The sequence below is a fragment of the Strix aluco genome, chromosome 1 (genome assembly GCF_031877795.1).
Source record: "Strix aluco isolate bStrAlu1 chromosome 1, bStrAlu1.hap1, whole genome shotgun sequence".
In the NCBI taxonomy this organism is placed as follows: Eukaryota; Metazoa; Chordata; class Aves; order Strigiformes; family Strigidae; genus Strix; species Strix aluco.
Window position 1 is genome coordinate 732,952 of NC_133931.1, and position 13,034 is coordinate 745,985.

Consider the following 13,034-nt stretch of genomic DNA (forward strand, 5'->3'; position numbering starts at 1 on the left):
GCCAGGCCTGGGGATGGTTCTGCCCCAAAACGGGCGCCTGGAGGGGTCGGTTTGTGGCGTCACTGGTGGGGTCCCCCCCCCCACCCCGCGGTGCTGCACCGTCTCGTTAAGGGCCCTTGTTAGCGCGGGGATACTGGGGGGGCACCCTGGGGGGGGGGGCCGGCACCCTGGGGTGGAGGGTAGCACTATGGTGGCACCCTGAGGTCCCCAGCACTGCACCCTGGGGTGGGCGGCACTAGGGTAGCACCCTGGGGTCCCCGGCGCTGCACCCTGGGCTGGGGGTCCTTGGGGTGGCACCCTGGGATGGGGAGGGGGGGCACTAGGGTGGCACCGTGGGGTCCCCAGCACTGCACCCTGGGGTGGGGGTCCTTGGGGTGGCACCCTGGGGTCCCTGAAGTGGCACCCTGGAGTGGGGGCACTAGGGTGGTGCCCTGGGGTCCCCGGCGCAGCACCCTGGGGTAGGGGTCCTTGGGGTGGCACCCTGGGGCCATGACACAGCACCCTGGGGGGGGTGGGGGGCACTGGGGTGGCACCCTGAAGTCCCTGATGTGGCACCCTGGGGTGGGGGACACTGGCACAGCACCCTGAGGCCGTGGCACAGCACCCGGGGGGGTGGAGGGCACTAGGGTGGCACCCTGGGGTCCCCAGCACTGCACCCTGGGGGGGGGTCCTTGGGGTGGCACCCTCGGGTCCCTGATGTGGCACCCTGGGGTGGGGGACACTGGCACAGCACCCTGGGGGGGGGGTGGGGGTCCCTGGGGGCCATGGCACAGCACACTGGGGCTGGGGGCACTGGGGGAACTGGTCACACTGGGGGTGGGGACACTGGGGGAACTGGTCACACTGGGGGAGGGGGCACTGACAACACTGGTCACACTGGGGCTGGGTACACTGGGGGAACTGGTCACATTGGGGCTGGGGGCACTGGCGACACTGGTCACACTGGGGCTGGGGGCACTGACAACACTGGTCACACTGGGGCTGGGAGCACTGGGGGAACTGGTCACACTGGGGCTGGGGGCAGTGGCGACACTGGTCACACTGGGGCTGGGGGCACTGGGGGAACTGGTCACACTGGGGGAGGGGCTACTGGGGCCACAGGGGGCGCTGGGCCGTGCTGGGCCGTACTGGGGAGCGCCCCCCGCCCCCTTCCCGGGAGCTCCCCGCCACGCGCCCCGCCCCCGCGCCCAGGCCCCGCCCCCTGGGGCGCCCCCTCGCCCATTGGCCCGCTCCCGTCGTGACGTCACGCCGGGCCCCGCCCCCACCTCCCCCGCAGGGAGGGGGCGGGGCTGGCTCCGGCCCTTCAAGTTTGTGACTCCAGGCCCGGCAGGGGGCGGTGGGGGAGGGGGTGTGGCCACGGCGCCGGCGTGACCTCTCATTGGACGCTTCGGCTGAGGTACCGCCTCCGGAGGGCGGTGATTGGCTGGAGCCCTGACGGCCCGGGAGGGCGGAGCTAGTGAGGAAGCGCGGGGGGGGGGGGGGTGGCCAAGATGGCGGCGGCGGTGGCGGCGGGGTGAGGCGGCGGCGGCGATGATGTCCGGGGCGGAGGATCGTGAGGCCGGCGGGGGCCCGGCCGCCCCCTCCGCCCCCTCCGCGGCCCTCCCCGGTCCCGCAGCGGTGGCGGGCGGCCCGGGCGAGGCGGGCGGCGCCGAGGAGGCGGGTTCGCTGCTCAGTGGGGCCCGGCCTCACGGCGAGGCGGGTACCGACCCCGACGCGCCGCCCAAGAAACGGTTGAGGGCGGCGGGGACGGGGACGGCTGGGCCCGAGGGGGCGGCGGGCAGCGTGAAGCTGGAGGAGCGGCTCTACTCCGTGCTGTGCTGCACCGTCTGCCTCGACCTGCCCAAGGCCTCGGTCTACCAGGTACGGCCGGGCCCCGCGGGCCCCCCCCGGGGCCTCCCCGGCGGCCACCGACCCCCCCCGGGGCCACCTTGTCTCTTCACCGGCCACCGACCCCCCCTCAGGGCCATCTTGTCCCCTTACCAACTCCCCCCCGGGGCCACCTTGTCCCCTCACCGGCCACCGACCCCCCTCAGGGCCATCTTGTCCCCTCACCGACCCCCCCTGGGGCTGCCTTGTCCCTTCATTGGCCACCGACCCCCCCCGCCGGGGCCACCTTGTCCCCTCGCCGACCCTCCTCAGGGCCGCTTTGTCCCCTCACCGGCCACCGACACCCCCCCACACCCCAGGGCCTCCCCGGTGGTCACTGATACCCCCCCCCGCCCCCAGCTGCTCACCGACACCTCCAGCACCCTCTTGTGTCCCCCCCAATCAGTCACAGCCCCCCCAGGCCTTTGTGGCCCCTACACTGGTCACTGATATTTGTGTTGTCCCCCCCCATCACTGTCCCCTGTCATGGCCCCCCCTTTTCCCTTCTCACTGCCCCCCCACTTCCCTCCTGGACCCCCCTAGGCTCCTCCAACCCCAGTTGCCCTCAGCCCCGGTGGGGGCTTCCAGCCAGGCCGTGGGTGCCTGGGACCCCCCCTCAAATCAGGGGGACCCCCCCTAAGCTGGGCTGTGGGACTCCTCTGCCCCCCCAAGCCAAGGGGACCCCCAAGCCACGTCACTGGATGCCCCTTGTCCCTCCATACCAGGGGACCCCCTAATCTAGACCACTGGACCAGGGTGCCCCCCCCCAAGCCTGGCCACTCGACCCCCCCATCCCACCCCAAACCAGGGGGACCCCCAAGCCAGGCCACTGGACCCCCCCATCCCCCCCCCCCCAAACCAGGGGGACCCCCAAGCTGGGGCACTGGACCCCCCTGTCCACCAATTGCAGGGAACTCCCCCCTAATCTGGACCACTGGACTGGGGGGCCCCCCCAAGCCAGGCCACTGGACCCCCCCATTCCCCCCCCCCAAACAAGGAGGACCCACAAGCCAGGCCAGTGGACACCCCTGTCCCCCCCAAACCAGGGGACCCCCCCCCAAATCTGGACCCGGTGGCCCCCCCAAGCTGAGCCACTGGACCCCTCTGCCCCACCCCCCCTGCCCCCAAACCAAGGGGACCCCCCCACCATTCCCTGTCACCCCATGGCCTCGGGGACACCCCCCCGCCCCCAACTCCAGCTGCTTTTCCCTGGGGGCTACTGAGCCCCCCCCAACCTTTCCCCCCCCCCCCCCCATCCCTTTGGGCACCCCCCCTGCTGGGGGCTCTCCCCTGTCCCCCCCCCCTCCAAACTTGGGGGGTGCTTTAGGATCCCCTCCCCCTTTAGGGCCACCCCTGAGAGCTCCAGTGTCCCCCCCCAGCTCCCAGTTTATCCCAGTTTGTGCCACCCCACGGAGATTCCCCTACCCAGAGCCGGTGCGGGATAGGGGCGGGGGGGGTGTTGAGGTTTGGGGGGGGGGGGGGGGCAGCACCGGGGCCACCGGTTACAAAAACCCTCCGGCCATTTCGCTGCCCGCGGCGTTACCGGCGACGTCAACCCTACGGTACCGGCAAAAAAAACACAAAACCAACACCCCCCCCGCCCCACCCCGGCGCGGCCACTCGGCGCTTTCCCGGTAGAGCCCGAAGCGGCGGCACCGCGAAGGTCAACCCCGCGGTGACCTCCCGCCACGCCGGTCACCCGCCGAGAATATCCGGTGACGGCGTTGGGGAGAGGGGGGGGGGACACCCCTTTGCTGCGTTTATTTTGGGGGGGGGGATGATGTGGTGTAAGATGGCCGCCAACTCGGGGAGCCGGGGATCCCCTCGGCGGCGTTTGGGGGTGAAATCCCCACCGGGACGCTCGCCAAACCGGTGAGCGCGGCGGGGGGGGGGGGTGTCCTTCATCGCAGCCTCCTCTTCCTCCTCCTGCGCTCACTCATCCCCCCCACGCGCACACACACACCCCCCCCCCGTTTAATTATCGATGACGAGCGATGTAATTAAAACCGGGAGCGACCGCGCTGCGCCATCGAGGCCGAAGCGTTAACGAGCGGCTGTAATTACCCCCTTCGCCTCGCCGTATTTTTATTTTTTTTTTTTTTTAACCGGCGTCGTCCCGAGCAGTTTGAAAACCGTGCGGGATTTCTCCCCGCCCGCCTGCGGGTGCTCAAACCCCTCAAATATTTCGAGGGGGAGTTTCGTGCCGAGTCGTTGCGTTCCGGACCCGGCAGGAGGGAAACGCCGAAATTTAATTTTTATTTTTTTTTTTTGGAGCCGGAACAATGGATGTCCTGGGTAAGCAGATCGGGGCTAATCCCCGGCGCGGGGTCAGGCCTTTCCCATCCCGCCTGAGGATTAAAGTTTTTTGTTTTTTTTTTTTCCCGGTGAAAACCAGCTCCCGGTTATCCCGCCGGCAGGAATTCCGCTGGAATTTTGAGGAGGTAGAAGGGGGGATCCCCCGCGCCGCCGCCGCCTCCCTTCTCCGGGAAGCGGTTGTGGAGGTGACGGCGTTCCAGGCCGGAGCGCTCCGGCTTCCCGCCAGATTCATGAGGATTTTCACCCAAAATCATCATCGGGAGCTTTCCCACCCCCCCCTCCCCCAGCCCTTCCCGGCATCTCCCGATGGATTTGGCGATACCATCACCCCCTCCGCCGGCGACAAGACGGATTCTCCCAGGACGTCGCCTCGCGGCAAACTCCAGAATTCCATTTTTTTTACGCTCACGGGGTTGCTCTTTCCCCTCAATTTTTGGGACGGAAGGAGCACGGATTGGGATCGCTCCGGTGCCGCTGGCAGCATCCCGGCGCCGCATCCTCCTCTTCCTCACCTCGAGGGTTTCCCCCGACTGTTGTCAACGCGCCTTAAACTGTTTTTTGCCCTAAAAAATTTCAGTTTTGGATGCGCGGAGGGGAAAACTGCGCCCGCGTGCCGGAAGGAGACGGCGATTCCGGCGCTCCGGGGTGACACCGATAACGCTCCTCTCTTGTCACCCCGCCCCAAAACGTGAAGGAATTGGCCTAAAACAGATTTATTTTATTTTTACCACGCTGTGGCACCCGCTGGGGCATCCCCGAGTTCCATCCCGGCGTTCCGAGCCCTCGCAGCCGCTTCCCGGCGGATTTGGCAGCGCCGACGGCTCTTCCCCACCTTCCCTTGGTCGGCGCCGGGATTTTTGTGCCGATCCCACCGAATCTTGACTCCGGCAAACGTGTCGGCCGGGAGCGTTTGGGACCCCGCATAGCTGGGGGATACAGGGAGCAGGTTTTGGTGTGTTGGTTTTTTTTTTTTCCCTGTCCCTGTTTTGGTGTAATTCCCCTCATTCCTGGTTTCCAGGGGACTCCGTTCCCCTCTCACCGGCTGGTTTTGGTTATCCCAAATCCCGCGGGGTTTGGCGTGGGGGGCGCAGCCTCACCCCACCCCCCCACCCCCCCATTCTGGAAACGAGGAAGAGGAGGAGGGAAGCTGGGAGGAAGCTTTTCCCAGCCCCTCCCGCGCGAGGCAAACGAGCTCAGGCCTAATTACAGAAGCGACGCCTCGGGTGGGACGTGTCTGGGCCGGCAACAACCGGCCGCAAGGAGCCGTGTGCCGGGGTGGGTTTTTTTAGCCAAAACATCTTTTTTTTTTTTTTTTTTTTTCCAGCGCCGACTGGTCTGAATTGGCTTTAATTTGCCTCGGCGGGGCGGCGATTTTTCTCTGACCCGTCTTCCTCCTCTTCCTCAGTGCACCAACGGGCACCTGATGTGCGCCGGCTGCTTCATCCACCTCCTGGCAGACGCGCGGCTAAAGGAGGAACAAGCCACTTGCCCGAATTGCCGCTGCGAGATCAGCAAGAGCTTGTGTTGCCGCAACTTGGCTGTGGAAAAAGCCGTCAGCGAGCTGCCCTCCGAGTGCGGCTTCTGCATGCAGCAATTCCCCCGCTCCCTCCTGGAGAGGCACCAGAAAGAGGAATGCCAGGACAGGTAAAAAAATTACCGGCGCCACGGCCCTTTTTTCACCCCAAAACTCCCACCGCCTGCGTCCCAGATCCCCGGGGATTTGGCGCATGGGAGGGCCCCCTCCTCCTTTCCCTGTGCCACCGGGCCCCGTTGGCCTCGCGGGAACCCAGCGCGCTCCGGCGCTGCCCGTAAAACCCATCTCCTGGATTTCCCACCCTCGTTTCTGTCTCTCCCGGCGTTGCCAGATCCAAAAATCACCCGGCATCTCAGCGCCGGAATGGCCGCGTCCACCATTTTTTTTATTTAATTTTTTTTGGCCACGTTTTGTCCCAATCCGGTGAATATTCACATGAATTTTTCCACCCCCCCCACCCCCAGAGTGACCCAGTGCAAATACAAGCGGATCGGGTGCCCGTGGCAGGGTCCTTACCACGAGCTGACGGTGCACGAAGCCGAATGCACCCACCCCACCAAAACCGGCAACGAGCTGATGGAGATTTTAGACGAAATGGACCAAACGAGGAAAAAAGAAATGCAGCTTTACAACAGCATCTTCAGCCTGCTCAGCTTCGAGAAGATCGGCTACACAGGTAATGGCTCCCTCGGCACGCCGGCGCCTTCCCCGGCCCTTCTGCCCGCGTCTCTCCCGACGCCGTTTCGGCGCTGCTGGTTTTTTTTTCTCTCCCCGCGCGGCGATCGATTCGGTAACGGCGAAAGGCGCCGAGTACGTGGCGGCGTTTCGGCTCGAGCTTCCGGCCTCGCGACGCGAGTTTAAACACCAAAACCCTCCGTGTGACGTTCCCTGGGATGGTTTTTAACGAGTTCTGGAGCAGCACCGGCGACGCTTCGCTCACCGTCACCTTCCGCCGTTGTTGCTTTGCCGAGGGGTTTTACCGAACCCCTCTCCCAGCCGCCGGAAAGCTGCCGGTGCCACGGCGGTTGCGCTTGGCCGCTAACGGGGGTGAAAAGCCCCGTTTAAGCTGCGAAAGCAGGTAAGCTGGATCTTTTCTTGGTATGTCGGTGTTAAAACCAGGCCTAGAACCGCCGCCTGAGACCGGTTTTGGCTTGAAACGCCAGGACGCAAATTAACCGGCGAGGGAAACGGCAAATTGGGGCTGGAGGGGGGAAGGATTTCCCCCTCGGCCGCGAGCAGGGGCACCGGTGCCGGGCGTACGGCTCGCCCCGGCATCGCGGGTGTGATCGGGGATCTGGTGAGAGCGGCCCAGGCTTTTTGGCAACCGGGCTGTGCCGGGAGCTTTCCGGCACAAGCCACAATCCAGACCCTGCGTTCTCCGTGTGCCGCGGCTCAGCCCCGGTAAAGCCGGGCGGCGTGGTGCCGCGGTGAAGCCCGGTGACGGGAATGTGGTGTGGCTGGAATAACGGATCCCCCTCCTCTGTCCAGGTTGTGCCGGCCGGGCTCTCCTCTCCCTCCCTCTCTCTCCTGGAAGCGCCGACGACGGTGTAAGTGCCGGCGAAGGGCGCCGCGCCGCCGTCCCTTGCGCTCGGCCAGCCCGCGGTCCCTACGCCGCGACCGCAAGCTCCCGGCGCCTTCGCCACAGCCCAGCCGGGAGCGTCTCGGTGCCGCGGCCTCGCGCCGGGAGTCTCCGGGCTGCGTCGCCGGCGGTTGCGCCTCGCGGTGAGGTTTGGCCGCGCTGCCGCGCTCGACGGTTTGTACGCCGAATCCCAATAAATTCTGCCTTGCTACCCGAACCGTATCCTGTCTGTCTGTCCTGCCGCGCCGGAGGGTGCTGGTGAAACCTCCAGGCAGCCGGTGGCGGTTGCCGGCACGTCGTAGGATGCTGGTAAAACCTTTTGGCAGCTGGTGGCCGTTGCCGGCACGTGTCTGATGCTGGTAAAACCTTCTGGCAGCCGGAGTCAGTTCCCGGCACGTTTTTGGATGATGGTAAAACCTTTTGGCATCTGGTGGTGGTGGCCAACACGTTGTAGGCCAACGGTAAAACCTTTCCTCAGCCGGCGGCGGTTGCCGGCACGTTGGATGCTGGTAAAGTCTTTTGGCATCTGGTGGTGGTGGCCAACACGTCGTAGGCCAACGGTAAAACCTTTGGGCAGCCGGTGGCGGTTGCTGGCGTGTTATAGGATGCTGGTAAAACCTTTTGGCATCCAATGGTGGTTGCTGGCACGTTGTTGGACACTGGTAAAACTTTTCATCAGGTGGTGGTGGTTGCCAGCATGATCCAGGACACCGGTGAAACCTTTTGGCAGCCGGTGGCGGTTGCCAGCACATTGTAGGCCAATGGTAAAAACTTTTGGCATCTGGTCATGGTTGCTGGCATGTCACTGGATGCTGGTAAAATCTGGCATCAGGTGGCGGTTGCCGGCACGTGTCTGATGCTGGTAAAACCTTCTGGCAGCCGGAGACGGTTTCCAGCACGTTACCGGATGCTGGTAAAACCTTTGGGCATCTGGTGGCGGTTGCCAAGACATCGTAGGCCAACGGTAAAACCTTTGGGCAGCCGCTGGCGGTACCAGCGTGTCGTCAGGTCCTGGTGAAGCCTCTGGGCGTGCAGAGGTGGTTGATGGCACGTTGTAGAGTGTTGGTAGAACCTTTCCTCAGCCGGTGGTGGGTACCGGCACGTAATCGGATGCTGGTAAAGTCTTTTGGCAGCCGGTGATGGTTGCCAGTGCGCTGTTGGATGCTGGTGAAACCTTTTGGCATCCGGTGGTGGTTACCGGCCCGTTCTTGGCTGATGGTAAAGTCTTGCTGGCACCTTGTAGAACACGTAAAACCTTCCGTCAGCTGGTGGCAGTTGCCGGCATGTTGTTGGATGATGGTAAAATCTTTTGGCATCCGGTGGCGGTTGCCGACACATGGTAGGACACCGGTAAAACCTTCCCTCAGCCGGTGGCGGTTGCCGGTGTGTCGTTGGGCGGTGGTGAAGCCTCTGGGCAGCTGGTGGCCGTTGCCAGCACGTTACCAGATGCTGGTAAAGCCTTTCGGTAGCCGTTGGTGGTTGTCGGCGCATTGCAGGACAACGGTAAAACCTTTTGGCATCCGGTGGTAGCTGCCGGTAGGTTGTAGGACACTGGTGAAACCTTCCATCAGCCGGTGGCGGTTGCCGGCACGTTATCGGATGTTGGTAAAACCTTTGGGCATCGGGTGGTGGTTGCTGGCACGTCGTAGGACACTGGTAGAACCTTCCGGCAGCCGGTGGCGGTTGTTGGCGCGTTGTAGGACGTTGGTAAAACCTCCAGGCAGCCGGTGGCAGTTGCCGACACGTTTTTGGATGATGGTAAAACCTTTTGGCATCCGGTGGTGGTGGCCAACACGTCGTAGGCCAACGGTAAAACCTTTCCTCAGCCGGCGGCGGTTGCCGGCACGTCGTTGGATGCTGGTAGAGTCTTTTGGCATCTGGTGGTGGCGGCCAACACGTCGTAGGCCAACGGTAAAACCTTTGGGCATCTGGTGGTGGTGGCCAACATGTCGTAGGCCAACGGTAAAACCTTTGGGCATCTGGTGGTGGTGGCCAACATGTCGTAGGCCAACGGTAAAACCTTTGGGCAGCCGGTGGCAGTTGCCGGCACGCGGTAGGACGCCGGTAAAACCTCTCGGCACGTGGTAGGACGCGGGGCAGACCTTGGGGCAGGCGGTGGCTGGTGGAGGCCGGTGAAGCCTCTCGGCGGCCGGGAGCTGCCCCCGGTGGCACCGACTCCTCTCTCCGAGGCGCCTCCGGGGGTGGGAGCGGCTCCTGCCAGCCCCAAATCTCTGTAGTTTGGATTTTTAACATTTTTTTTTCATTTTGGAATTTTTTTTATTTTTTGGTTTTTCATAATTTTTATTCTTTTTGGGTTTTATTTTGGATTTTTGATTTCATACTTTGTATTTTTTTCTTTTCATTTTTTATTTCTTTTTTTGTATTTCTCATTTGGTATTTTGGGGTTTTATTTGATTTTTTTATTTTCTATTTTGTTTTTTATTTTGTATCGCTTTTTATTTCATATTTAATTTTTTGTCTTGTATTTTTTTAATTGTCCTTTGTATTTTTTTATTTTGTGTTTTGCATTTTGGTTTTTTATTTCATATTTGATTTTTTTATTTTGTCTTTTGTATTTTGGGGGTTTTTTTTGTATTTTGTATTATTTAATATTTCATAACTTTTGTTTTGTGTTTTGTATTTTTTACTTTGTATTTTTATTTTTTATTTCGCATTTTTTATTTTGTATTTCTTTTTTTTGGTATTTTTTATTTCCTATTTCATGGGGGGTTATATTTTTTCCATATTTTTTACTTTGTATTTCGTATTTCCATTTTTTTTTTCTATTTTTTCATACTTTTTATTTTGTATTTCATATTTTTGGGTTTTTTTTCATATTTTTGTATTTTGTATTTCTTGGGGTTTTTTTTGTATTATTTATTTTGTATTTTGTGGGGGTTTTTTTCTATTTTTTTGGTATTTTTCATTTTGTATTTCATATTTGTTATTTCATATTTCGTGTTTCATATCCTTTATTTCCTATTTCGTGAGGTTTTTTTGTCTTTTCTCCATATTTTATATTTGCTATTTCATGAGGTTTTTGTCTCTGTATTTTGCATTTCCTATTTTGTGGGTTTTTTCTCTTTTTTTTTTGTATTGTGCATTTCCTATTGTGTGGTGTTTTTCATCTTTCTTTCCTATTTTTCATTTCCTATTTCGTGGGGTTTCTTTGGTCTTTTTTCCTTATTTTTATTTCCTATTCCGCGGGGGTTTTTTGGTCTTTTTTTCCTATTTTTTATTTCCTATTGCACCGGGGTTTTGTGGTCTTTTTTATTTTATTTCCATTTCCTACTGCGCGGAGTTTTTTGGTCTTTTTTTTCTTATTTTCATTTCCTATTGCGCAGGGGTTTTAATATCTTTTTCTTATTTTTATTTCCTATTGCACGGGGGGTTTTTTTGGTCTTTTTTTTTCTTCTTTTTATTTCCTATCGTGTGCGGGGTTTTTTTGATCTTTTTTTCTTCTTTTTATTTCCCGTTTCGTGCTTTTTTTTTTTTAATCTTTTTTTCGTATTTTTTATTTCGTATTTCACGTTTAGTTTGTTATTTTTTTTTTCATTTTCCCCCCCGTATTTCCTCCTCGCCCTCCTTTCCTTCCCACCCAACCCTCCCCCGAGCCGACCCCGGGTGCCATTTCACCCCTTTTCCCCCCCGTTTTCTCTCGGCAGAGGTCCAGTTCCGCCCGTACCGCACCGACGACTTCATCACCCGCCTCTACTACGAGACGCCGCGTCTCACCGTCCTCAACCAGACCTGGGTGCTCAAGGCGCGCGTCAACGACTCCGAGCGCAACCCCAACCTCTCCTGCAAGCGCACGCTCTCCTTCCAGCTCATCCTCAAGAGCAAGATCAACTCGCCCATGGAGTGCTCCTTCCTCCTCCTCGAGGGGCCCTACGACGACGTCAAGATCCACCCCGTCATCTACCATTTTGTCTTCAGCAACGAGAACAACGAGACCGACTACATGGCGCTGCCCATCGTCGACTCGGTCGAGTGCAACAAACTGCTGGCGGCTAAAAACATCAACCTGCGGCTTTTTATATTTCAAATCCAAAAATAGAGACTGTGGGCGGCGAGGGGGGGGGGAGCGAAAAAAAAAAAAAAAAACACAACAAAAAAAACCCAACAAAAAACACCCCCAGCCCCTCCCCGCAGCCGTCGCCGTTTGGCCGAAAAAGCGGTTGGATAAACAGCAAAAAAACCAAACCGACGACGAAGCCGACGCGCACGCGCGCGAAGAAAAATAAATATTGAGGTAAAAATGATGAAACGAACACGCACGCGCGGAAAAAAGAGAAAAGTTGAGGTAAAAACGACGAACGAACACACGCGCGCAGGAAAAAAGTTGAGGTAAAAACGATGAAACGAACACACGCGCGCAAAAAAAAAAGAAAAAAGTTGAGGTAAAAGCAATGAGATGACCATGCACACACCAAAAAAAAAGAAAAATTGAGGTAAAACCAATAAAATGAACACACGCACGCAAAAAAAAGGAAAATTTGAGGTAAAAATGAAATGAACACGCGCGCAAAAAAAGAAAAATTGAGGTAAAAACAATAGAATGAACACATGCACACAAAAAAAGAAAAAAGTTGAGGTAAAAATGACAAAATGAAGGCACGCAAGCAAAAAAAAAGGAAAATTTGAGGTAAAAATGATAAAATGAACACATACGCACGCAAAAAAAAGAAAAATTGAGGTAAAAAGAATGAAACGAACACACGCACGAAAGAAAAAATTTGAGGTAAAATGACAAAATGAAGGCACGCATGCAAAAAAAAAAGGAAAATTTGAGGTAAAAATCATAAAATGAACACAGATGCATGCAAAAAAAAGAAAAATTGAGGTAAAAATGAAACGAAGATGCATGCAAAAAAAAAGGAAAATTTGAGGTAAAAATGACAAAATGAACACAGACGTGTGCAAAAAAAGGAAAATTTGAGGTAAAAATGACAAAATGAACACAGACGTGTGCAAAAAAAGGAAAATTTGAGGTAAAAATGACAAAATGAACACACACGTGTGCAAAAAAAGGAAAATTTGAGGTAAAAATGACAAAATGAACACACACGTGTGCAAAAAAAGGAAAATTTGAGGTAAAAATGACAAAATGAACACACACGTGTGCAAAAAAAGGAAAATTTGAGGTAAAAATGACAAAATGAACACACACGTGTGCAAAAAAAGGAAAATTTGAGGTAAAAATGACAAAATGAACACACACGTGTGCAAAAAAAGGAAAATTTGAGGTAAAAATGACAAAATGAACACACACGTGTGCAAAAAAAGGAAAATTTGAGGTAAAAATGACAAAATGAACACACACGTGTGCAAAAAAAGGAAAATTTGAGGTAAAAACAATGAGATGAACACATGCGCAAATAAAATTGAGGTAAAAACAAAACGGACATGCGTGCAAAAAAAGAAAAAATTTGAGGTAAAAGCGACAAAACGAACACAGAGATGTGCAAAAAAAGGAAAATTTGAGGTAAAAGTGACAAAATGAACACACACGTGTGCAAAAAACGGAAAATTTGAGGTAAAACCACCCAAACGAACACGCGCGCAAAACCCGCTAATCCTGAGGTAAAGCTGCGTGTGGCGGCGTCGGCAGCATCGGGCCCCTCGGCGGCGGTGACGGGGCGCGGGGGGGCTGGGGCGGGGGGGGCGCGGGGAGCGTCTGTACAGCGGGGCCTCCGCCTGTTTTACTAGTAGAATAAAAAAAAATGGGGAATTTTCCAA

The 13,034-nt window shown here is 56.8% G+C and overlaps 1 protein-coding gene across 8 annotated transcripts; it reads left to right on the forward strand.

Annotated features, from left to right (window-relative positions):
* The first annotated feature begins 1,490 nt into the window (after positions 1 to 1,490).
* ZFTRAF1 (zinc finger TRAF-type containing 1) lies at positions 1,491 to 13,034 on the forward strand. Of its 8 annotated transcripts, none has more exons than XR_012623524.1 (5): positions 1,491 to 1,860; positions 5,588 to 5,826; positions 6,181 to 6,392; positions 10,961 to 12,684; positions 12,730 to 13,034. XR_012623524.1 is itself a non-coding variant. In XM_074826296.1 (4 exons), the coding sequence occupies exons 1-4, from the start codon at positions 1,531 to 1,533 to the stop codon at positions 11,350 to 11,352; spliced, it is 1,173 nt and encodes a 390-aa protein (XP_074682397.1). In that variant the 5' UTR covers positions 1,491 to 1,530; the 3' UTR covers positions 11,353 to 13,034. The 8 variants fall into 8 exon arrangements, 1 of the variants encoding a protein (XP_074682397.1); XR_012623494.1 differs by having other exon boundaries at positions 10,961 to 12,138; positions 12,185 to 13,034; XR_012623500.1 differs by having other exon boundaries at positions 10,961 to 12,036; positions 12,185 to 13,034.